Raw genomic sequence first — 23,138 nt, forward strand, 5'->3', positions numbered from 1 at the left:
GGGGAGGGAGGGAGGGGGGGGGGGCGGTGCGATGTGTGATGTGCTTCAGTGCTTGTTCGTGGAGGGGACTCAGACACACACGTCACGGTCGCACTTCACCACGGTGGAGCGCGCGTCTGCACGGTTTATCCACCGCACCAGCACACCCCGCATCCGCCGGCAGCATCCAATCATCTGTGTGCTGCTGGACTGGCTTTACACTTCTTTTTTCTTCTGTACCATATCGACAAGGACGGCTGGCACTGCTTCTGCGCCTCCACTTCCCAGGTGACGCCGGCGACACTGATGAGGAGACACACACGCGAGAGATCGAAAGCGGGGCAGTGAGGGCGAGGGGAGGGGGAGTGCGGGGGAATACGAAGACGAGCCGCCCGTTTCAGCCGCCCTGGTCTCACACACACTAGCACACGCCTCACACCCTCCACCTCCGCCTCCGTCTCTGCCTCTCTCACGGCCACACAGCTCCACCAGGACGCAGGACAATGTAGCTGCGGCGGCTGCACAACGGAACAGAGAAATAATATACAGCAATCACCACGACACACACGCACATACAGGCAGACACAATGGACCCTTTCGGGTCCATCAACCAACAGTGAGAGCACACGATACGGTTGGAGCGGGAATCCGGCATGAGCCCCCTCCTCCCTCCGGCCCACGGCTCCACTCCCAAGAATTACGTAGTGCAGGAAAAGCAAAACACACACACAGAAAAGTAATGCGCTAGCACAAGAATACGTTCGCTTCCGCTGTCGATAAGACGTTGCCATAAGTCGGCTATCAGCACACGTGCAGGCACACCCACCGACGTGGTGGTGGGTAGCACACCCACTGCGCTAGTGAACCGCACGACCTCGGCCAAGGACTTTTCCTGCCACTTGCCCCTCGCCTGTCTTTCACCGCCTGTACGACTGGAACCACGGCCGCACGTCGACCAGCAGCTCCAGCACGCCAATCACAACCTCCATAAAGACCAGCCAAATCACAATCCACTCCAGTCGCGCGCCATGCCGCTGCGAGAAGTCCTCGGCCAACATGGACAAGATCTCGTTCGCCGCATCCAGCTTGTTGTCCAGCGCCTCGACCCGCTCACTAATCTCGTACTCCTCCTTGGTCGCCTGAAAGACCGGCTTCAGATACGAGTTCTCCCAGAAGAAGTCCGGCTCATCCAGCAAGTCAGAGCCGCTCTTCAGCATGAGTCGGTACGACAGCACCTCACCGCGCAGCTGCAGCAGACGCCGTTCCGTGATGCTGACGGCGCCTTTCTCCCGCAGCTCGCGCGGCAGCGGTGAGCAGCTGTCAGTCAACTCCTGTACCTGCAGCTCGATGTAGTCGATCTTGGCAGACTGCGCAAGCGCGTGCGAAGCGCAGAGCATCAGCACGCTACCCGTCGCCAACTCGCCGCGCCTGTACGGGATGACGAAGTGGTCGAAACGCAGGCGCGCTTTGAAGTTGTCGTCCACCTCCAGCGTCTCGCGAGCGACGAGGTGGAAGGTGCACCACACCGGATAGTTTTCGTTCACGAGCTGCGTTGTGTAGCGGTTGGTCATGCAGTGGCTGATCGCGCTGTGTGGCAGCATGTAGTCGTTCTCCACGATCTTGAAGTACCGCTGATCGAAGCCCCACCAGACAACGGCGCCGTAGGGGAATACGAAGAGGTCAAAGTAATGCGTGGCACTGTTGTTTGAGCTCGGCGTCGCCGCGGCAGCTTCACCTCCTTCGCCAACCTGCGCAAGGGTGCAGTTTACGCCTGCCTTACTTCTCGTGTTGCTCCCCAACGCACCGTAGCCGTGAGAGGAGGCGGAGGCAGACTCGCCGAGGCGCTGGGAGGCAGCTGCGACGGTCCCCCGTTCGAGAAGCAGGGACGGTGGCGGGCTGCTGCTGACATCCTCGCCCTGCACGGCTACATCGCCGCTGCGCTGCGCCGTCAGTGCGTGACGCGCGCGTTGGGGCTCACGTTGTCCTGCCGGCGCGTTCGCTCTGTCGCCGGTGTCCGCCTCGGCATTCACGAAGGACGGCTGCGCGAAGCGTACATGCAGGACGTCAAAGTCGAACTTTGTGTAGTATCCCTGCGCACGGTAGTAGGCCTCCAGCTTGCCCAGGTGCAACTCGTCCGCAACGCAGATGTAGCCGACACGGCCGACGGGGCCCGGGAAGCTCGCCGCGTCCTCCAGGCCGCGCTGGCCTGGCTTGGTCCACGTTCCACCCGCACGGCGGCGTGACGTGAGAGCAGCGCTGCAGTTGGCGGTGGCGAGGCCGGAGTCCGACCGGTAGCCACTCGCGACGGCATTGCCACCGCCGCTGCGGAAGCTGTGGCGGCTGTTTGATCGATGCTGACGGTACCCAGCAAGTGGCGTTGATCGGACACGACCGCCTCGGACGCCACCACCGACGACGTCCACGTCACTCAGCGCCAGCAGCGCTGCCTCATCATCGCCGTCGAAATTGTCCTTTGGCGCCAGCAGCGGCCGCACGGTCTGCTGCTCCGCATCGTACTGGGCAATACGACTGCGCGCAAGCAGGTCAAGGAGATGCTGATACTGCTCCTCGCCCTCGACACCGAGGATAGAGGCAATTTGCGAGACGCGTAGCGTTGCGCAACGCCCCGAAGGGCGCAAGAGCTCCACGAGTTGCCTCTGCAGCTTGCTCGACGACTCCGTTTCGCTGTCCATGATTGCGTAGTCACAGTGGTGCGTGTCTCGGTGTGTGAGGAGGCAGGGGAGGGGGGGGGGGAAGTGGTGGTGGTGTGTGTGTATGGGAATAGCGAGCTCTGTAGTGCGAGTGCGATGCGCGTTCAAAGCAAAACGAGGAGCTCCACAGCAGACATATGTGGAGCAGAGCTGTCGGGAAGCGCTGATGCAGCAGGGCGATAAGTTGTGGCGTGGTGGTGGCGGTGAGAACAGGCAACAGAACAGTGAAGCACTGCAAGACGAGTGATTGGGGTGCTTCGACGCCGCGTGAGCGGCCAGCGGTGTGCGTGTGTGTGTGGGGGGGGAGGGAGAGAGCGTTGGCGGGGACGGCTTCCATAATCGATGGAGCGACGGGGTGATGGGATGCAATAGATAGAGAGAGGGGAGGGTGGGGGCGAGACGGACACGGAGGGGGCGGGGGCACCAGTCAACAGAGAAAGAAGGTGTATACACCCGCAGAGCCTCCGCTGCACCTCTCTCTCTGGCTGGGGACGAGATGAACGGACGTCCAACCCACCTAAGGCAGAATCTGATGATTCGGGACGATGGCGCTGCAACACCGGCGTGCACACACGCGCACGCAAACCCAAGCGGACGCATCCGCGCGAGTGCGACGTGCAGAGGCACGAGTGTGTATCGTCTGCGTATGCGTGTGTAGCTCTGCATGCGTGCCAGGTGTATGCCGTTACCACGGCTGTTGGTTTCTTCGCTTCAGTCGCTGACCTACATGTGCGGGTGCGGTATCCGTTTCCGTCTGCAGCAGCCTCGCACGTGTGTGTGTGTGTGTGTGTGTGTGTGTGTGCGTGCGCACCTTGCTAGGGCGGACATCTACGGGAGGCACCGTGTAAAGACACTAACACGAACACACGTTCAGGTGCGCATCTTGAGAAGCGGAAGAGGGGAAGACAAAGGTAGGGGCGGAGGTGGGCGGCAGAACGTGTCAAGCGCCACCTTGGCAGCCCTCCCCTCCCCCACCCCCGAGAACGCCAAGATGACTCTCCTGTGCGTCACGGCTGTGAGATGAGGGACGCGATGAACGGCGCCACGGCGTCGGTGAACTCCTTCGGCTTCTCGTAATGCAGAAAATGACCTGCGCCGGCCACCTCCACCTGCGTTGCGTTGGAGAAGAAGCGCGAAATGCGCTGGCGGTGATCCGGCTCGTTGTAGGGCGACTGACCACCAAAGACGAACATGACAGGAAGCGTGCACAGCCGCGGCGCGGCAGCCGAGGACGCTTGCCCCGTCGTCGTTGCCGACGATGTGAACCAGCTCGTGATGGATGGCTGGAAGCTGCCGTAGTCGCTGGCGAGGACCGGCAGATTGCACCTCCACTGCGCGGGCTTCGACTTGTCCTTGGAATCAAGCACGATGTTCGTCGCCACAAAATCGCGCATTTCCTGCTCAGCCATGCCGACTCGAAGCAGCTCTGCCGCTGCGTCCTTGTAGCTGTGAATCTCGTCCAGTCGCACCTGCGTCATGCGCTCGAGCGCCTCCTTGACGTTGTCAGCGCCGCTGCGCTGTTCACCCAGCCGCATTGTTGGCGTCACGTCCACAATGATAGCACCAGCGACGCGGCCCAGCAGCGGGATGCGGGAAGCATTACCGCTGTCCGTTGATGGTGAGGAGGACGCACCCCGGTTATTGAAGAGCACTTCCGCGATGGGCTGCGAGGAAGCGAAGCCGAACGACTCGTTCACATGACGCATTCCATCGATGCACTGACGACGGTGCTCCGCCGGCCACGCCCCGTAGGACGGCGCCGAACCCGCGTCGTCACAGTGATCAGCCCACGAGGTCAGCAGACGATCCTCGTTGGCGCGCCGCAACAGCATACCCATCACCGCCAAGCCGCCCATGCTGTGCCCAATCAGGATGGCGTTCCGTGTCGTACACGAGGCCGGGTCACGAAAGGTGTGGGCCAACTCCTGCTGTTCGCGCAGCACCAGCGCTTCGAGATCAGAGGCAAGCGCCGCGTTCGTGTGGTCACTGCTGTGCGCACTGCTGCCGTGGTTGCGCATGTCCACCGGGATCGCGCGACGGAGCTTGTCTTTGAGAGCAGGGTGCTCGACAAGGTGGCGCGAGGCGGTTGCCCAGTTGCTCGAATTGCCGAGGAGACCGTGGGCCACGTACAGCTGACTCGCCGCCGTTGGACACACCGTCTTGGCGCTGAACACCTTCTGCGCCAATTTTATCGGGCGCACGTTGGCCCCCCGCTGCATTGTTGAGGGATGTGTGTGCGCGCGTGTGTGTGTATGTCATGGACACTTCCTCACCCCGCCAGCGTGAGAAGGAGAGAGAGAGACAAGAGGAGGGCCAAGGTGTAGAGGAGTGAGCAAGGGCCGTGCCACCAGCAGGCGCGCACGCATGGCCCGGCGATCCAAAATACAGAGAGACGTGTGCGACCCTGCCGCTTAACACTGAGCCGCATGCCTCACAGTGACGGTATGGCGGCACGGTATGCATACGTTTTCGGGTTGGTGCGCACGAAACTGCCCGGGCACCCAACCTTCCACGGCTTTCCTGTCTTGCCTGGGCGGGGACGTGGGCAGAGGTTGAATGAAATGGGATCGACTCCGACACACTCACGACCGTGCGGAGATGGCCCGAGCAGGAATTCGAGCGGCAACGTGAGTGAGCTGCAATGGCACGGGGGAGCCCAATGGAGGGAGACGGGGAGGGGGTGGTGGGGGCTTGAAGGCAGATGGGACACCGGAGCAGAGGGCCCTCGGCGGACGTCTGCATTCACTGCCCAAGGCGAGCCTTCACCGCAGTCTGCGTGCGTCGTCGCTGCCATCGTGTACGTCACGGAAATGGACAGGCACCGCAACCAGAATTTCCTCCCGAGCGCAGGGAGGGGGATTTGGGGGAGGAGGGGGAAGGGTGAAAAGAAAACGGGGCAGCTGAGGTGTCCTTGTGTGGTGGTATGTGCGCACGCCTGTGCATGCGTGCGCGCATCCAGATCCAGAAAGGGAAAGACAGACCCAGAGGAGGAGGAAGGCAGGAGCGAAGGTGGGGAAAAAAAGGATAGAGACGGGGAGGGGCCTGCGACTGAGCCGAGGCAGCGCAGACATGTGCGCGGAGGCGCAGGGCAACGTGCACAAGTCGGCGAGGTGGCGCCTTTTTCTCGCCCTCCCGCTTTCCTTCGGGCCTCTCCGCAGATCGCCAACCTGAAGATGGCTGACAACCAAGCAAACACCCCCCTCCTCCTCCCCCAACACACACACAAACACACACAACGCACACATGCACACAGAGAGGGCGACTGAATCAGGCGACAATGCCCAGAGGGCCAGGAAGAGAAAGAAAGAGGCGGGGAGACGTGCAGCAATGTGCACAGCTATGGGGCAGAGCGCATGCTAGCCCCCTCCTCCCCTCTTCACGCGCACGCATGCAGCGGTCTGCAGCGGTCCGCGGCCCACCTGTACGAGTGCCATCGCGTGTCCTCCGTCGTTTGCTTCTTATTCATCCCATCACAGCTCAAACCGCTCAGACGCGTTCTTGCCGCCGAAGAGGTTGGCGCGCAGATTGCGGAAGTTAAAGTCGTCGCTCGGCGACCGGTCTGCCTTGGCGAAGTAGTACGGGTCCTCCTCCCACCGCTCGTACCGACGTGCGTCGTTGTAGCCCACGTCGTACGCCTCCAGCAGTTCATCCTTGCGCACGTCACCGCCCACCAGCGGAGCGAAGGCCATGAGCACCTGCTTGGGAAAGGAGAAATGGGTGTTGCCAACGTACCCGTGGCGACCAAACATAATGTTGTGTCGTGCTTGGTTCTTGTTGTAGCGGTAGCCAGCGTAGCCGTGGATGTAAACGTGCCGACAGTACTGGTCGACCTCGCTACTGAGCGACATCATCGTGCCGCGCAGCACGTTGTCGGCGCCCCGAAACACACACGGCTTCTGCGTGTTTGGCGCAGTCGCCGCGATGATGTTCTGCGCCAGGTCATCGAAGTCGGTCCACTCCGCAATGTGGTGACCAAAGTAGATGTTCTCCTTGGCCTGTGTCATGTATCCCGGGTCCTTGTTTGAAAAGCCGACCGTCAAGGCGAGGCGGCCCTTCACCAAGTCGACGGCGTTCCTTGGAAGGAGTTCATTGATGCCGGCTGCCATCGTCGCGATCCGCCTCTCTTCGTCTGTGACAATAAACCTGTTGTTTACAATGAAGTCGCGGACGCGCTCGAGATGGACGGCCCGCGGCCCACACGCCAGCGCCACCGCCGGCAGCACTCCAGACCCCGCGCCTAGCAGGAAGCTGTTGGCCAGGAGCTCCTTCTTCTCTTGCTGCAGGTAAAGAGCAACGCCGAGTGCGTACGTGACGAGGAAGCCGCAGCCACCAAAGCTCAGCACCGCCTTTGGCACCGGCTTGCCCACCTCGAGCAGCTGCGGCGTCTTGGCACGCACCTTCTTTGCCCACTCCCGCGGATCGGTGGGCGGCATTTTCTTTTTCTCCTCTACGAGAGGAGGAGCCGGCGGATGTTGCCTGACGTGCGCGCACTCGGATCCGTGTCCTCGCAACGCCGACGCGTATGCAGAGCCCTGCTAGGACAAGTCCGTGGAGGAGAGAGGAGAAAGGGGGGGGGCAGAGTTCGTGTGCAGCAAGAGATCAGGCTGGGACCACGCTCACACACACACACACACACACGTGTGCGTACGCGGTACGCTTGCAGACCAAGAGCGAGAGAGAGACGTAGGGGCCCTCCGGTGATGTGCGTTGTCTTTCGATTCTTGTTTCTGAGAAGTGTTGCCATTTTTATCGCAATCATTGCGTTCCCCAGCATCTGCGGAGGAGGTGACGTGCTCGCGCTCGTCGAATGTCCTGCGCAGCTCGCACCTGTACATCTGTGTAAGGGCGCCCGTGAGCGCCTGTGCATGCCAATCCTCGCGTGACCGCACGACGAAGTGCTGTGCACCTGCGCGCATGACACTTGTCACAGTGAGGCAAATAACGAAAAAGGAAAGCTGGCGTCACCTCCGTCTCTCGTCACGCGCGCACGTCCGGGGGCTCACGAGGAAGACGCGAAGGGTGACGGGAGAGGGAAGCCATCATGAAAGGGATCAAAGAAAAGAGAAAGGGACGGTGGAGACCGGTAAGGGGGAGGGCTGCCTCCCTTCCCCTCCCCCGTGCACCGCATATACCGCTGACATCGTTTCCATCGTCACCGCTGCCGTCAACATCACACCGTTACGGTATCCACAAACTCGTAGTAGTTCACTCGCCCCGTATTGTTCGGGTCGATGGCCGCCATGAGGCGATCGATCTCTTCCTTATCGAGTTTCTTCGACCCGTACGTCGCCAGGGCGTGGGCCAGGACACTAGTTGACACAAAACCTTCTGGCATGTCAGGGGACTCGAAGAGCTGAAAGGCATTGCGCAGCTGCTTGGCGGTGTACTCGGACTGTACGCGGCGCGCCATCATGGTGGCAAACTGTGGGAAAGTCACCATGCGCGCCGATGCTGCCGCGGTCGTCGTTTCGGAGGACGCATTGATGTCGCTACGGGAGTTGTTCACGACGCTACCGTTGTGGGGTACTGCGGCGGCGATGAAGGAGGACGGCAGCGGCAAGGACGACGCCGAAGGGGACCCGGCACTCACCTTCGTGGCGGACGGCAAGCTGCATGTCTCCTCAAACACCTCCTCTAGTTCCTGCTCGGTTGGTTTCAGGTGCAGCGCTGCCATGAGCTTGCGCAGCTCCTGGAGCGAGATGAGGCCGGACTGGTCGGAGTCGATGAGGTCGAAAATCTCCTTCAGTTCCTCCTGCTCCGCCTCGGAGAGCTTCTGCATTGCGGCGCCGCTGCACGTGTGTGGGCGGAGGAGAGAGAGGGGAGCGAGGGAATGATGGGATGGGATGAGATGGGATTTGGGGAGGAGGGGGGGGGGAGACGTGGCCAACGGGATGGCGAAGAGAAGCGCACGTCTGCTTCTGCTGTCGAGGGCAAAGAGGCGTCCACTTGAAAAAGAGCGGGTGAGGGAGGGAGGGGAGAATCCTAGTCGAGCGTGCATGTGACGGCGGTGGCGGTGGCAGGGCGTGGCGGGCGACGGGGAGGGGGGGGGGAGTACGGTTAGAAGCGAGGGAAGCGTTGGGGCATCATGTATGCTACGCACATGCACGCACTCAGGCGCCCGTGCATGGAGACAGAAGCTCCTCCGCCGGTGCGGGTCTGAACTTGCTTTCTCGTGGCCTTTCCAGCGCCATCGGAGACACTCGATCACTGTTCGATTCTACTTCTCCTCAGCTGTTCTTGTCGTCTCGCCCCCTCTCTTCCCTCTCCCACCTGGTCAGCGACAACTGCGGCATGCATTTTTTCTTCCGCTCCGTTTCCTCGCTTCGTCTTACCCGGTTTCGTGTGTGTGTGTGTGTGTGCACGCTTAGTCACACACACACACACAAACACACACACACACACACACACACACACAGAGGTGTATAGGCAGCAGAAGCAGAAAAAATGGGTGATCGTCGCTTCACGCTGCTGGCAGAGGCCCGCGGCGCCCCTCTTCTCTCTCCCACCACACTACGCGCGCGTCAGAGCGTCTGCTTCAGCGTTGCGGCAAGTTGCCCCCACTGCGCCAACCAGCCGACGTACTCCTCCTGCTCCAAGAAAAACTGCATCTGACACACGTACTCTGCCACCTCGTTGGTGATGCCGACGTCCATCATGATGTACTCGCTCAGCGCCTCGCGCAGCTCCTTGGACAGCTCCGTGATGTAGGGGCCAGCGTAGGCAAACATCCGTGCGTACTCGCCGCTGCGATCGAACTGCGAGGTTAGCACGCGGGCTGAGTTGAAGGACGACGATGTCCGTGGAGCCGCGGCCGCTGGCGTGGCCGGGGTCGGCTCCGGTGCGTCGAAGACGTTCACTGGCGACGTGGCACTCACCGTGGTCGTCTGGGCCTTCCTCTCCAAAGAGCTGCCGCCACGCCGCTGCGATGGCTTGTGGAAAGAAACGGCCGTGGGCAGGCGGCGCAGCATCTCCAGGTAGAGCGGCTCCCCTTTGCCGAAGACAGCGTGCTCCTCCAGCGCACGGGCCAGCTTGTGCGACACAAACTGCAACGAGCGCACGCGCAGCTCGCCATTCACGTACGCAAGGCGCAGAAACATGCAGCGCCCCTCGTCCCACACCTCTTGCTGTCCTTCCAGCGTCGTCGCCAGCAGCGGTGACGAACGTGACGCTGCCGCCGCCGCCGTCGCGGCTTTCGGTCGCTCTTTGCGGATCAGGACGTCGAACCGCGTCCACTCGCAGATGCCGACGCGTGGGTTGTACAGCGTCAAGTCGAGGCTGCGGAACGGAGCGAAGAGGGTGATGTGCATGTCGGAGCGGGCGTAGCGCACGGCATCTCTGCGGCGACTGGCGCCGTGCTTACGACTGTCACCCTCATCGCCCGCCGGACTACTCCGCTGCGACGCGGCTTGTCCGTCCTGCGCTGCCGTGTAGCGGCCCCGGTGCAACACCCACATCTCCCTCCTCTCCGCTGCGGCGTCGTCACGTTTGGCCGAGCGCGGTGGACGCCCACCGCCTGTGACGAGATCGTGCACGCTGCGGTACCGCGGCACCGTGTCTGACGCGGCCAGTGGTGAGTCGCCATCATCGTCCGCCCTCCTGCTGCCGGCTCGGCTGTCCACGTAGCGGCCCTTCTTCAGGCGCGACATGGTAAAGTAACTCGAGCCGGTTGTGTGCAAGACGCGCCACCCACTCGGCGCAAGCGGTGGCACGGCCGCCACGCCGTCCTTCATGTCCCGCGCCACCTCGGCGCGCAGCTCCTCTTGCACCAGGTCCGCCAGCTCGGTGCATTGCGCGAAGAGCCGACGCCGCTGATCGAGAGCAGCGCGCTCGCTTCCGGCGGTGGGGTCCGACTGCGGTGGCAACGGCTCAGGCGATGCCGTGGCCGAGAAGGCGTTCGATGACGAAGGTGGCGCATCCCATCCCTCGTCTTGGGAGGGAATAAATTTTACGGTGCCCCGGGCCGCCGCGTCTTCGTCCTCCGCGGCTTCCTTCCCATCTTGCCTGTCTGATAGTCGCTCTGCCACGTCGCCAAGGATGCGGTCGGCGTGGCCACTGCCGCCGCTGCTGCCACGCCGCCACCCCTCTCCATCGTGCGGCCCAGAGGAATAGCAGCGAGTCGCAGCGGTGATCGCGGATATCGGTACCTTCAAGGGCATGGCCCAACTCGATACGCTCCCAGTCACATCCTTGGGGGCATGTCGACGGCATGGCAGGACTGACAGAGGCAGATTCTTAGCGCAGGTGGTACAGTACAACTCCGCCGCTTGCCGCCGTCTGTGCGCCGACGTTGCCCGCTGTGCACGCCAAAGGAGGCGAGAACGACGAGCAGCAGCGACATGGGCGCCACAGCAGCACGGCACGACTGTGGTGCGCTGCATTCATGTGACAACTGTGAGCCGGCACACACAACCACACACACAGACCCAGACACACACGCACCGAGACGAGCCAAAGGATTTCTGCAAGAGTTCCCGGGCACGACGCGCCTATGCAGCGCAGGCGCTTGTACCTGGGTGTGTCTCTCTCTAAAGGAGGAGGAGGAATGGAGCGTGTAGGGGGGGGCGGCGGGGGCCAGGTCACGTGAGCGAGGGAAGGGAAGGGAAGAAGGGAAGGGAGGGGAAGGATTGCCTAGCACACCGAGCTGGCGCAGCCTGCGGTGCGCGATGAAAAAGGGAAGGCCGCCGCCGTTGCAGTGTATGCGTACCCATACGGACGCGGGTCCGGACGGGTACTTGAGCACTGGTCACAACACCACCGACGAACCCGCAAAGACCTTCTCCAGCGCTCGCGAGGAGGGAGTGGTGACGGACCGTGGAGCGGGGGTGGATGGGATGAAGCGGCGCTCAGCTTGCGGAAGGCGCAGATGAGGCGACAAGGAGGTGCGCGAAGCGTTTTGTTGTTGATTCTATGGCTCATCCCGTACTTTTGGGATACTCTCAGATACATGACGCACAGGTACGCAAAGACGCGCGAGGAGCCGTGAACCGATTCCCCCTCCCCATTGCGTTTTTTTCGCTGCGTGGGCATCGAACAACCGTGGCGCAGCTCATCGGAGAAGTGTGTGAGTGGGGGGTGGGGGGAGGTGCGCATTGTTTCCGCTCCTTCTTTGATGTTGTACACCCCCTCTTACCTTCCCACGCACCATCCCGCCATTTCTCGAAGCTTCTGGTTTACATCGACGACAACGCCAGCATACAGACACAAAACACACACACACACACACACACGCACGCGTACAAGTACACCAGCAGCGACACCAAGGAGGGAGGGGATCACGAGCGAGCGGTAGGAAGGCCGGTGGTGGCGGCGCGGCTGGAGGGGAAGAAGGTACGAAAAAAAAAAACGACGACAAGGAGAGCAGTGCGTAGCACACGTGCTCAACGCGCACGGAATGCACGCGAGCCGTGCGCCAACACCTGCCTGGAAGTTTCCTTCCTCCCTCTGCTCGCTCATTCCACCTGTTTTCACCATTACGCCTTCTGCCGCACTACCGCCACCCCTCTCCTGTGTTCCCCCGCTGCATGGCGGCGACGTCGACGCCGCCTAGTCGTTCTTCAAGAAGTACACTGTCACCAGGCAGTGAAACGAATCGTTCTCGAACGGGACGTGCACCATGCCGTCCTTTGTATTGTCCCAGAGGCTAATAAACCCGACAGAAAGCGCAGCACCGGTGCGCTGCATGAACACGCACGTGACAATGTACTTGTACGGTTTCTTGAGCTCAGCGAGCTCCGTCAGGATCGAGTTCACAATGTCCTCCACCCAGCCATCTACCTTGGCGGGGTTCCACTGTTCGCCCGCAAGCTTTGTGCGCAACAGGTTGCTAATATCCTCTTGGATACTTTCACTGCTCAGGGCGCTGTTCTGTTCGAGGTTGTCCTCGGGCTCGTAGTCCGCCATGGTGGGCTGAGAGAGAGGAGGGCAGGGCGGGGCTTCGTGATGGGTGATGACGATGATGAACGCTTCACCACGGGGTTCTGCGTAGTGTTACGGCGGTGCCGCAGAAGGCGCGCGGGTAGCCGAGGGGGGGACGAAGAATGGGGGAGGGGAGGGGAGCTCGACGAAAAAGCTACACGGGCTAATTGAGGGCGGGACATTCACTTGTGCGCGGACAGGCATTAACATGCCATCCTCGCCCACAGACACACACAGAGACATGCTCAGAGAGGAAGAGAGGTGTTGGATATCTGGCGGCGACGAAGGCGGCTCCAGCCATGCCCTCTTCAGCAGAGCATCAACTCCATCGCAGCCTCTCTAGGAGAGGGAGGGGAGGGGGAAGGCGGGGGGGGACGAGTGTGTAGGGAAGAGCAACTAATGGCACATCTCCATCGTTGCCCTGCACCCCCTCCCGCTTTCTGCACGTACGTCAGTGTGGACGCATGCGAGTTTCTACTTTCCATGCATCACGCGTTCTTCTCTCCCTCTCACTTGTACATTGTGTTGACTGTTTGCTTGTTGAGCGTACATGGCAGGGCCACTGAGGCGGCGGCGGCTGAGTGAGGACGGCGACGACGACAGAGTCCCGGAAGAAAAAAAGGCGTGTGTCGGAGACGGCGGCGGTCCTTGGAGACGAGAGACAGAGAGCGAGCCGGGACGCACACACGCAGACGTACTCGCGTGCGCGTCGGTGCGCGTGTGGGCGATGTCCTTTTTTATTTTGGTGCCTGTGCCCTGAGGGAGGAAGAGACATAAGAAAAAGGAGGCAGGGGACGAGGAGGCCGCGAACCTGTACCCACGCACACACACGCACGCACATCTCTCTGTAAGTGTGTGTGTGTGTGTGGGTATATCACCGGCAGTGTTACAGCTTCCATGCTCCGAAGCCTTGGCAGAGGGGCGGCACTACGCAGCTCCATCGCACATCTGTACGGGCCCAAGTTAAAACAACGCGAAGGATAGCCAGAGAGATGCTTTTTTTTGTGTAGGCATTCATGGATGCCGGGAGTGGGCTGCCACGGTGGAGCGCGGGTCAGCACACACCTTTTGCAGAAGCAGCCCCCCCCCTTCCGCCACACAGCTTGCAAACATCATAAAGCTGGCGTACGGCAGTGCTACGCATCCCTCCCTCTCTCCCTCCCGCTCTCTCGGACACACTTTCTCCCCTCCCCAAACGTTTTTTTTTGGTATGTGTGTGTGTGTGTACGTGTGTGTGTATGTGTCCTCGATTTCGCATTCCGCAGTCTTGGGAGCACGAACGGGGAAACCCTACTGGAAAACATCTCGCTTGACACGCAGACGAGGACACACGAATGATTGCGGCGCTCGGACCAGGAGCGATGGCGCGCGTGGTAGCCGAGAGAGGGGGAGGGGGGAGAGAGAGACACGCACGCCCGCGCCCAGCCAAATGAAAAAAAATGCAACAACGACCACACGAAGCGCGCAGTGGCTCGTGTGCCATGACGTTATCCACCGCCGTTAAACAACAACGAGGGAGAGGGGAAAAAAGAAAACGGGGCACGGTCGCCACGTCACACGCCCATATATACAACACACAAGCACGTACAAGGCGCACGCTAAACATATGTTCTTGTCGCCCACCCCTCTTGCGTTTTTCGGATTCACTTTGCGAAGGGGCCGTGGCACACTCGGCCCGACACCGGCCCCCTCCCCTCCTCCTCATTCTCCTCCTCTCACTCGTTCGCTCTCTCGATTCTCTGTCCACAACTGCCACCACCGCCCTCCTCCTCTGGGCTGCTACAGCTCGCAGTGAAGCGGGCGTTGACACTGTCCTTTTGAGAGGCGAGGAGAGAGAGGGAGGGGAAGGACAGTGCTATCCTGCTCTTCTGCTACAACTGCTTTCTAGAACAAGTCCCGTCCGCCAACCCCGCTCGTTGCCACGCTTCTGAAGCATCCACCTCGTCGTTGTCTTTGCGTTTTCTTCGTTTCTTCTTCGCCCACGCAGTTGCCGTGAACGGTTGGGGCACATCTCTTCAGGGGGTTGTTCTGCTGGAGGCCTCCACCTCTACCTTCCACGCACCGTCCCCCACCCCTCCTCTCCCTCTACCCATTCTGAGCACCCACAGACGCACCAGACACACACACACACACACATATATATATATACATGAGAGCGGGGGTGGCCAGGGTGCGTGCGTAGAGGCAGCAACGGCACTCTTCAAGGACTCCGCACCTGGCGAATAGACGGGAGGAAGAGGCGAGGGAGACGATAGAGGCTACTGCAGCACGCCCACGCTCACACGCACACACATGCCCTTACTCAGGTATAGAGGTGTGCGTGAAATCGGGCTGCGTAGGAGAGAGGCGGGGGAGGGAGGGAGGGAGGGAGGCCCATGTAGAGGGGGCCGCAAGAGGGATACCTACAGCGATGTTGGTGGCGGTGAATGGTGGGCTGCTAGTGCAGTTTTACTAGTTCTCTCCTTGCAGAGGAGTCCTTCCCATTTCACGCACAGGCACGTATACAGCGTCAATACCTTGTCTATCGGCATGCGTGCGTGCGTGCGTGTGTGTGTGATGAAGAACCTGCCGTGAGGTGTACCAGTGCACGGATCGTCGTCTTTTGCGGCTGCTCTCAAGGGGTACTACTACTACTCTCTCTGCCTCTGCCTCTCTCGCTTCTGGGTGGCCGCTCCCCCTCTGCGACGCTGGTGCTGGCTACGTTCCACCGTGACTGGCAACGCTTCAAAGTCGCCGCCACCCGTGTCCACGCTCCCAGCTCCTTTGCAGAGCCAGGGGCAGCAGCACAAAAAAATCAGGCGACGTTACTGTCGGAGGTAGATGATGTCGTCTCCGTTCGGCCCGTTGCCGATCGAGAGTATCTTGCAGTTGGTGAAGTACTCGATGGTGGAGAGAAGCTCGCACACGCCGCGCGGCAGCGGTGCGTTGCGGCGGCGCTTCGCCGCGGCGATGGGGCTGTCGCGCCAGCCGTCGATCAACTTTACAATCGGATGGCAGTGGTAGAGGGCGGACTCGCTCGGCACCGGATCGCCGGCGCGGATGATGTCGCCGTTCTTGTACACGTGCCCATTGACGTCCACCTGCTTGCCCTCTGGGTCGTAATAGACGTAGGCGATGGCCACGCCGACCTTATCGTACTCGTCTCCGCGGTCGACGGCGGAGATGGTGAGGTACGGGCCTTGGATGCTGTTCACCTCGTGCTGCAGGACGCAGTCGAAGAAGCCGCATACGCGCGGCTTCTTCGTGACGGCGCCGCATTCGCCGTGGTGCTGCGCCGAGGCGATGGCCATGGCGACGCCGATGTTGTACTTGCCGGTCTCGTCCGAGTACTCGACCGGGGCCATGATGCCGTTGTGTCTTGCCTTGTCGTTGCTGTGCGGGAAGCCGTCGCGGAAGAGCGTGCGCTGCACAGCCTCGAAGTTGGCACACGCCGCCGACGGCAAGTCGCGCAGCGTCTTGATGTTCTGGGCACTGAAGTAGTCCTGCGGGACGAAGCTGCTGGGGCAGGCGCCAATGCCGACGCGGCTGGATCCAGGCGCCTTGTGCACGTTCAGCACGACAGACCTGAACTTCTGGAAGTTCAGCTGCGAGGCCGCCAGCAATCCTGCCGCCGTTGTGTCGGCCGACGTCGTGCTCTCCCAGAACTTTGTGCGCGCGTTGCTAAGCCAGTACGACTGCGGGCCCTCGAGCAATACTTTCTCGCCACGCAGCACCGCCGCATGCAGCTCGTAGGTGACATCGCAGCGAGCGGGGAATTTCGGGTTGTGCCGCACACGGTCGCGATACAGATTCACGAGGAACTCGACCTTGTCCTTCGCCTGCGCGAACGCGATGACGTAGTCCGGCACGCGCACGACGCCGTCGCTGTTCTCCTCGCGGCAGAGGCGCACCACGTCAGCGTCCGAGAGGTTTTTCACCTTGAGCAGGCCACGGTACGTGTCCATGTCCTTTTCCAGCCGCTTGCGCAGCATCTCGTCGTCGTTGAAGATGTGGTCCAGGCGGATGCCGCGCTTCATCACTTTGCTGCCGTGAACGGGCGCCATGCCCTTCAGCGTTGACGAGTTCGCCGCTGAGCCGAGCAGGTCCAGAAGCTTGTGGTACGGCGTCACAATGCACACATTGCCGATGAAGAGGCGGTCGCGGTAGTCGATACCGGCGTCGATCAGCTGAATAACCTCCTTCTCCATGAAGCTGACGGGGTCCATGACGCACTCGGGCCCGATGTAGTTTCTCTTGCCAGGCAACAGCAGACCGGACGGTGCGAGGTTGAAGACGAACTTGCGACCGGCCTTGTCGTAGACGGTGTGGCCGGCGTTCTCGCCGCTGTTCACGCGCGCGATGCACGTGCAGAGCGGGTGGTGGGCCACCGCATCCACTGTCTTGCCCTTGCCTTCGTCGCCAAAAAAGGCGCCGGCCACCATGATCACGTCGTGTGCCTCGATAATGCGGTAGAGCGAGTCCTTGAGCGACGCCTCCGTGTACTCTTTCACGCGACGCGGCTCCTGCAGCTCCGGCAAAGGCCGCAGCGAGCGCAGCGCCTCATACACGCTTTTCTGGCGCTCATTGGTGTAAAAGGTGTAGCCAGACGCCGTTATGGTGTTGCATTTCGTGCTGCCACTGCTGCTGTTGGCGTTCGCGGCGTACGGCGCCACGCTCAACGGCTTCTGCAAACCGTGCGGCGGCCCGTCGTCTATCATCTCCACCTCCACCTCAACCTCGACGCTTGGCTCCCGGAAGGCGGCCTGCTGCTGGTGCCGAGCGTCCGCTTTATCATTCGCGTAGTAGGCCTCTTGCGGGACAGGATCGTGATGCGTGGACGCGAGCTTCGAGCCCGCTGCTGGCGACGGCGATAGCGGCCAACCGGCGGTGCTGCTCGGGCTCAGCGCATTCGACACGCCGGGCGAGGAGTTGTTGTAGCGACCACCGTAACGACGAACCGGCATCTGTGCTCAAGAGGTGGGGGGAGGGAGGGAGGAAAGGGTGGTGGTGGTGGTTTTCCGAAGCACGACAAAGAGTTTTGAGGGACAGGGGAGGAGGCGAACGACGCACGCGCGGGTGTGTCCAGCTTGTTGTAGCCCGCACCTGTGTCGACGTGTGTGCGTGTGTTCGACAGAGAGGCGAGACACAGGGGAAGGGAATGGTGTGACGCGGGGAGGAAGGTGTGGGGGTGCCAGAGGGAGGTAAAGGGGGGAGGGGAGGGGAGGGGAGGGGAGGGAGGTGAGGCTGGTGTATAAGGGGGGGGGGGTAAAAGAAAGGGAGGAAAGAAAGGGCGAGGCAGTGAAGAGGCTCTGGTGAGCTGTTCCAGGTGTGACTGTGTTTGGGTTGGGCGGTGGTGGCAGTGACGTTGCCGATTTCCTTTCCGAGCCTGAGCGCTGCGCGGGTTTTGCGGGCGTGCAGGCATTTAGCGAAGAGGGGAAGAGAGACGTGAAGAGTCGGTGAAGCGGAAGAGGACAGAGTGTCCACACTCGACAGTGATCCCGCGAGGTGGGGGGGGGAGGGGGTGCGAGAGAAGCCCGCTGTCACCGTGGATACGAAATTGGCATCCCTTTCCAAGGGCAGAGGTGAAAACGAGGTGCTTTTGTGTGTGTGTGTGTGCCTGGGAGGTGGATGTTGGGAGGATCAGCTCCGAAGTGGCAGCTCAGAGCGAAGGTGCGAGGGCGACGGAGAGAGGAGGGAGGACAAGCTAGGTCTACGAGGTGAGGAATGTCCGCTGCGGCTCTTCGGCGAACGTTTTAGAAAAAAATGCGCATTTCACGAACCACATGCGCGTGTAAACCGCACTGCCGTATAAACAGGCACTCCACGCGCCTCTACGTCCAACTCGGTCACAGCCCCCCTCCCCCCGAGGGCATGGTGCAAAGCAGCAGCAGCAGCCGACGCAGACGCCGGTAGAGTAATGGCACCGACTCAGTCACCGGTGCACGGCCCCAGCCCCAAACACTGCCCACCCACCCGCTGAGCAGGTCGCCTCACAGCCGCTCCCGCTGTGCCGGCCGTCACGCGGTGCATCCACCCCGTCGGGGCGGCACTCGGCTTCCCCCCACCCCACACACCAGCGGTGGGCGCTGTGAGGGCCGGGGGTGGGATACGCATGGGTCGCGATGACATCTCGCCCATCATGTGGATGGCACAGACGTGTTCACCGTCGCCGGTCGCTCCGACGCCACGCCATCCAGGACATGACCGCCTACATTGGTAGTGATACATCGCACTGACCTCCCTTGCGTCGTAGGCACTGGACCCTGTCACCACCACCAGAAGTGGTTCGGCATTGGCAGAGGCAAGGGGGCTGAGTGGCCTCCCCACAGATAGCGGAGGCACTGGACACTAACACCACACACGGAGGTGTCCCCACGTCATCGGGGTGGGTGGGTGGGAGGGAATCAATCGTCTGCAGAAAGTTTTAAAATGGCGAAGGCGTGTGTGTGCGTAGGGGCGCTGGTGATTTTATTGTCCGCGGCACCAGATGGAGAGGCAGAGCAGGGAGGAGATGTGTGCGCGCGTATTGCATGCTATGAGGAGGACTGACGATGGCGCGTCGTTGGTGCCTTCGTCGTCGTGCAGGGCGCGGCGCAGTCAGCGAAAGAGCAAGAGAGAGGAGGGAGTGGAAAAGAGAAAGCAGCGATACACACACACACACCGATTTGCCAAGCAGCCGTGGAGACACGGAGCGGGCGTCCCATCTCTCCACCACCACCACTACCACTACCAGAGAAAGAGCTTCTTGTCGCCACCAATTACACGCGGACAGTACGGGCTGCCCGCCTTCCTGTGTGTACGCAGCTGATCAGGTGATGCTCGGTGGCTTGGTCACCTTTTATTTTTTTCTTCGACGTCCGTCTGATGTCGCGTACGTTTCGCTTCCTGTTCATTGTAGCCGAGGAGGGGCGATGGTCTCGCCATTGCCCTCCTCCCTTCACACAGACACACCAAAGAAGGCGCAAAGGCGAAGGCGGACCCTTTTTTTGGTGTTGTTGGCGGCAGAGAGTCGAGAGGGAGGGTGAGCGGCGCAGCCTTCGAGCCGGGAATCTCGCCGATGGCCTTTTCTTGTCTCCATCGGCTCCGTCACCCGTCAGACGGTGCGCGTGCCCACGCTGTGCCCATGCGTCACTGAGCCAGAGAGACTTCACTCGTACGAGTAGCGGCTAAGCGGGCGCAGGGAGGGCACCAGTCCACGAGTAAAGCAGTTGGGGTCCTGGAAGCGCTCTGTTGCCTTCGGCACCCTCATCACTCGCTCGCGCCAGTGCGGCTCCGTCACGTGATCTAGTTCAGCACGGTAGTACACGTTGCTCTCCACCATCATGGAGGCCTTTCCACGGGCCTGGAGGGCGGCACGCATGCATCGACTGCGGTACATCTTCTGAATGTCCGGCTCCACGTCGAGCCACTTGTACGAAGGGTTGATGCGCGAGGTGCGGATCGTCATGACACCCTTCGTCGTCGCATATAGGGTGAAGGTGTTGGGGTCCATGCGGACGTTGCGCCCTGGCCGGTACTCGGGTTGCCGCGAGTACCGGTCCTGGCCAAAGCGGCGGCGCTGCTCCTTCAGCTTCTCCACCGGCGTGACAGGGGTGCCAGGGACGACGTGAAAGATTTTGGCCTTCTGCCGCGGCGATCCGGCCTGATTCTTGGCATTACCGGCCGTTACCTTGCTCGCGTACTGGCCGAGGGTTACGCGCAGCATTGTCAGCGATGCGAATAAATACGACAGGGGGTTAGGAGGAGCTCCACCGGTAAGTTGGCGGTGCGAATGAGAAGAGCGCACGCGCGAGACAGGACTGCCTTTCTCTTTCTCTCGGAGTCCTTCCTGGTTTTCATGCTTGTCCAGTGCCGAGTATTGGGTATCGTGGCGTCATCAAGGACGCATGACGCATGCGTGTGCACACGTGTGCATGACAGCACAGACGACCGCAGCAACGGCAAAAATAATAATAAGGACAACAACAAAGGAGGATGACGAGAAAGAAAGCGTTGAGGCGACGAGGCCAGAGAGAAATGGGAAGAGGAGGGCGCAGCGTGTGTTTGTGTGTGCTACAGGCGCGCCGTGCCACCACAAACGATACCGATGATGCCGTTGCTGGTGACATGCGCGGAGAGGCGTGATAAGAGGAGGAGATTATGCGGGACTTCCCTCGCGACTCCTCACCTTCTCTGTGCGGTCCTTCGTCCGCTATGGCGATGCGTATGGCATCCCACAGCTGTTCATCTTTTCCCCTTGTTGCCTTTTTCCTCGAGTATCATGGGAGCAATAACAGATATATATATATATATACATATATATATATACCAAAGTACTTAAAGACTCTCTCCTCATGCGCACGAGAGCCTTGCGCTTTTTTCTTTTCTTCACATTCTATTCAGCACGCCTGTGTTGCCTGCGCGTGCGCCTGTGCATGTGCGCGTGTGACGGTCGGCGTTGTCGCTCTGTTTGTTTTCTCTGTGTTTACTCCCTTTGCTTCCGGCACTCCTCCCCCGCCCGTCCCGCCATCACACACACACACAACAAAGAAGACCACACTGTGGCCACTTTCTTCTGTATCGTGTTGTGTTGCGTGTGCTTTGTCCCCAAGCCTCACCCAGGCCTCCTCTCCGTCGTCTCCGACGTGCGTGGTGAACATTGTGTGCGTTGGGTGCGGCGTGAGGCGGCTGAAAAAAAAAGAGGAGGAGAGATCGCCGTCGCTTGCCTCCCCCCTCTCTCTTCCTCATCGCCCGGCCACAAGAGAGTCACACGCATAACACACGCCCACAAACAACGTACATACTCAGAGACGCATGCATACATACGCGTCGCGAGGAGGCGAGAAAGAGAGACACAGGTGGACCCGGGAAGGGAAGTGGGTGTGGTATGTGTGTGTGTGTGTGTGTGTGTGTGCCCATGTACGGGCGAGCGCGAGTGAACCGAACTTCGCGGGGGGGGGGGCGGAGGAGGGAAGGGGAAGGGGAAGGGGGGAGGGACAAATGGCAAACACGGCAAAGAAAAACAAAGAGGGAAACCACCGCCGACACAACCACAACGAAGCGCCTTCTACACGCACACACACACAACGAAACAAAATGAAAATTGGAGCATTAAACTTAAAAACAAAAAAAAAATACACCCCATGTGCCAAAGCCAATAGAGTAAGACACGTGGGGGAACTGACGAGCACGCACGCACAAGCACACGCACACGCGTGGAAAATGACCTGGACTGCCTGTGTGTGCGTGTGCGTGCGTGCCATTTTTTCAATGGAGGGAGAAGGTGGAGGAGGGGAGAAAGGGAAGGGGAGGGGGAGTCGAAAGAGGTCGGAAAACAAAAACAAAAAACGGACACACACACACACGCGCGAAAAGAGAAGAGAGGGAGAACAGGAAAAGGTGGTGGTGGTGGTGGTGGTGGCAGGAGAATGGTGACACTTCGGTCACACCTACGTGGGGTGTAGGTTGTGTGCTTGTGCGACCGTGCATGCTTGGGTGAAAGTGAGCGAGAAGGGCACGCACGCACGCGCGAATACGCGCGCTTAGGAGAGCGGGGGGAGAGGAGGGAGAGAGGCAGAGGCCTGTGTGTGTGTGTGTGTGCTTGTGTGCGTGTGGCAAGTCTTCCCACTCATCACACCAACACGCACACACACTCACGCACTCACACATACACACACACACACACACACACACACACTCAGGCACACGCCAAAAAAGGATAGAAGCACACGGTATATATAGATATAGATATATGCAAAGCACAAGACGGCAGAGATCAGAACAATAACCAAACGCCGAGCGGTGAAACAAAAAAAGATAGAAGTCATGTTTGATGACGAGAGGGAAGGTTTAAGGTGCTCGAACAGACGGAGCGAAAGACAGAGAGATAGACAACCAATGGGAACAAGGTGTCTGGAAGGGGCAGGGGAGGGGGCAGGGGTGCTTATCACAGCTAGACAGAGGCGTGCGCACACACACACACACACACAGAAGCACCATCTATTACTAGTAGCCCAAAGACCAGAGAGAGAGAGAGAGATAAGACAAAGGGAGTGGCGAGTGGGCAAGAGGGGGTGAAGAAAAAGTGTCTGCTGTTGTTTTCCTTCACCTCAGCGCCTTCTCGTCTCCCTTGCTTATTCCGTTAATCCCACTTTTGTTGTGCCTGTGCTGTACGTGTGGCGCCGCTGCTGTCACTGTGCATCGTGTAATAGTATTGCTCTTGCTCTCGTTCTCTTCCGTTGGCGTTACCTTGAACAAGTCAACCCCGATTGTCTTTAGCCGGTGGGGGAGGGGGAGGGAGAGGGAGAGAAGAGGTGATGATAGAGGGGAGTGAAAGGCAGCGAACAACAACAACAAAAAATAAAGCATACAAAACAGTTGATTACAGTCAACACAATGTGCTCAAAAGGTCAGGTGGCACTTACATAAAATAAACAAACAAAAGGAACACACTCGTCACACAAATTCGAGATCAGGGCAGCAACGAAAAAACGAAAATTGAAGGTCGGCAATAGGGAGGAGGAGGAGGAGGAGAAAAGGGGGTGGTGGTGGTGGAGGAAGATGAGAAAGGTACTG

General features: G+C 60.3%; 8 protein-coding genes across 8 annotated transcripts; all 8 read right to left on the reverse strand.

Annotated features, from left to right (window-relative positions):
* Positions 1-896: 896 nt before the first annotated feature.
* Positions 897-2,672, reverse strand: LMXM_13_1130 (conserved hypothetical protein; the record flags this gene model as incomplete). The annotated part of the gene is made up of 1 exon (XM_003873265.1): positions 897-2,672. One exon carries the CDS (start codon positions 2,670-2,672, stop codon positions 897-899), a length of 1,776 nt encoding a protein of 591 aa, XP_003873314.1.
* A 1,025-nt stretch (positions 2,673-3,697) lies between these two features.
* On the reverse strand, positions 3,698-4,909 carry LMXM_13_1140 (conserved hypothetical protein; the record flags this gene model as incomplete). Its single annotated transcript, XM_003873266.1, has 1 exon — positions 3,698-4,909. One exon carries the CDS (start codon positions 4,907-4,909, stop codon positions 3,698-3,700), a length of 1,212 nt encoding a protein of 403 aa, XP_003873315.1.
* A 1,251-nt stretch (positions 4,910-6,160) lies between these two features.
* Positions 6,161-7,123, reverse strand: LMXM_13_1150 (conserved hypothetical protein; the record flags this gene model as incomplete). Its single annotated transcript, XM_003873267.1, has 1 exon — positions 6,161-7,123. The coding sequence occupies one exon, from the start codon at positions 7,121-7,123 to the stop codon at positions 6,161-6,163; it is 963 nt and encodes a 320-aa protein (XP_003873316.1).
* Positions 7,124-7,860: 737 nt separating this feature from the next.
* LMXM_13_1160 (putative calmodulin) lies at positions 7,861-8,469 on the reverse strand (the record flags this gene model as incomplete). Its single annotated transcript, XM_003873268.1, has 1 exon — positions 7,861-8,469. One exon carries the CDS (start codon positions 8,467-8,469, stop codon positions 7,861-7,863), a length of 609 nt encoding a protein of 202 aa, XP_003873317.1.
* A 742-nt stretch (positions 8,470-9,211) lies between these two features.
* LMXM_13_1170 (conserved hypothetical protein) lies at positions 9,212-10,846 on the reverse strand (the record flags this gene model as incomplete). Its single annotated transcript, XM_003873269.1, has 1 exon — positions 9,212-10,846. The coding sequence occupies one exon, from the start codon at positions 10,844-10,846 to the stop codon at positions 9,212-9,214; it is 1,635 nt and encodes a 544-aa protein (XP_003873318.1).
* Positions 10,847-12,233: 1,387 nt separating this feature from the next.
* LMXM_13_1180 (outer arm dynein-like protein) lies at positions 12,234-12,590 on the reverse strand (the record flags this gene model as incomplete). The annotated part of the gene is made up of 1 exon (XM_003873270.1): positions 12,234-12,590. One exon carries the CDS (start codon positions 12,588-12,590, stop codon positions 12,234-12,236), a length of 357 nt encoding a protein of 118 aa, XP_003873319.1.
* A 2,819-nt stretch (positions 12,591-15,409) lies between these two features.
* LMXM_13_1190 (putative adenylosuccinate synthetase) lies at positions 15,410-17,548 on the reverse strand (the record flags this gene model as incomplete). Its single annotated transcript, XM_003873271.1, has 1 exon — positions 15,410-17,548. The coding sequence occupies one exon, from the start codon at positions 17,546-17,548 to the stop codon at positions 15,410-15,412; it is 2,139 nt and encodes a 712-aa protein (XP_003873320.1).
* A 2,183-nt stretch (positions 17,549-19,731) lies between these two features.
* On the reverse strand, positions 19,732-20,289 carry LMXM_13_1200 (conserved hypothetical protein; the record flags this gene model as incomplete). Its single annotated transcript, XM_003873272.1, has 1 exon — positions 19,732-20,289. One exon carries the CDS (start codon positions 20,287-20,289, stop codon positions 19,732-19,734), a length of 558 nt encoding a protein of 185 aa, XP_003873321.1.
* Between the last annotated feature and the right edge of the window lie 2,849 nt (positions 20,290-23,138).

The sequence above is a fragment of the Leishmania mexicana genome, chromosome 13, assembly GCF_000234665.1.
Source record: "Leishmania mexicana MHOM/GT/2001/U1103 complete genome, chromosome 13".
NCBI lineage: Eukaryota > Euglenozoa > Kinetoplastea > Trypanosomatida > Trypanosomatidae > Leishmania > Leishmania mexicana.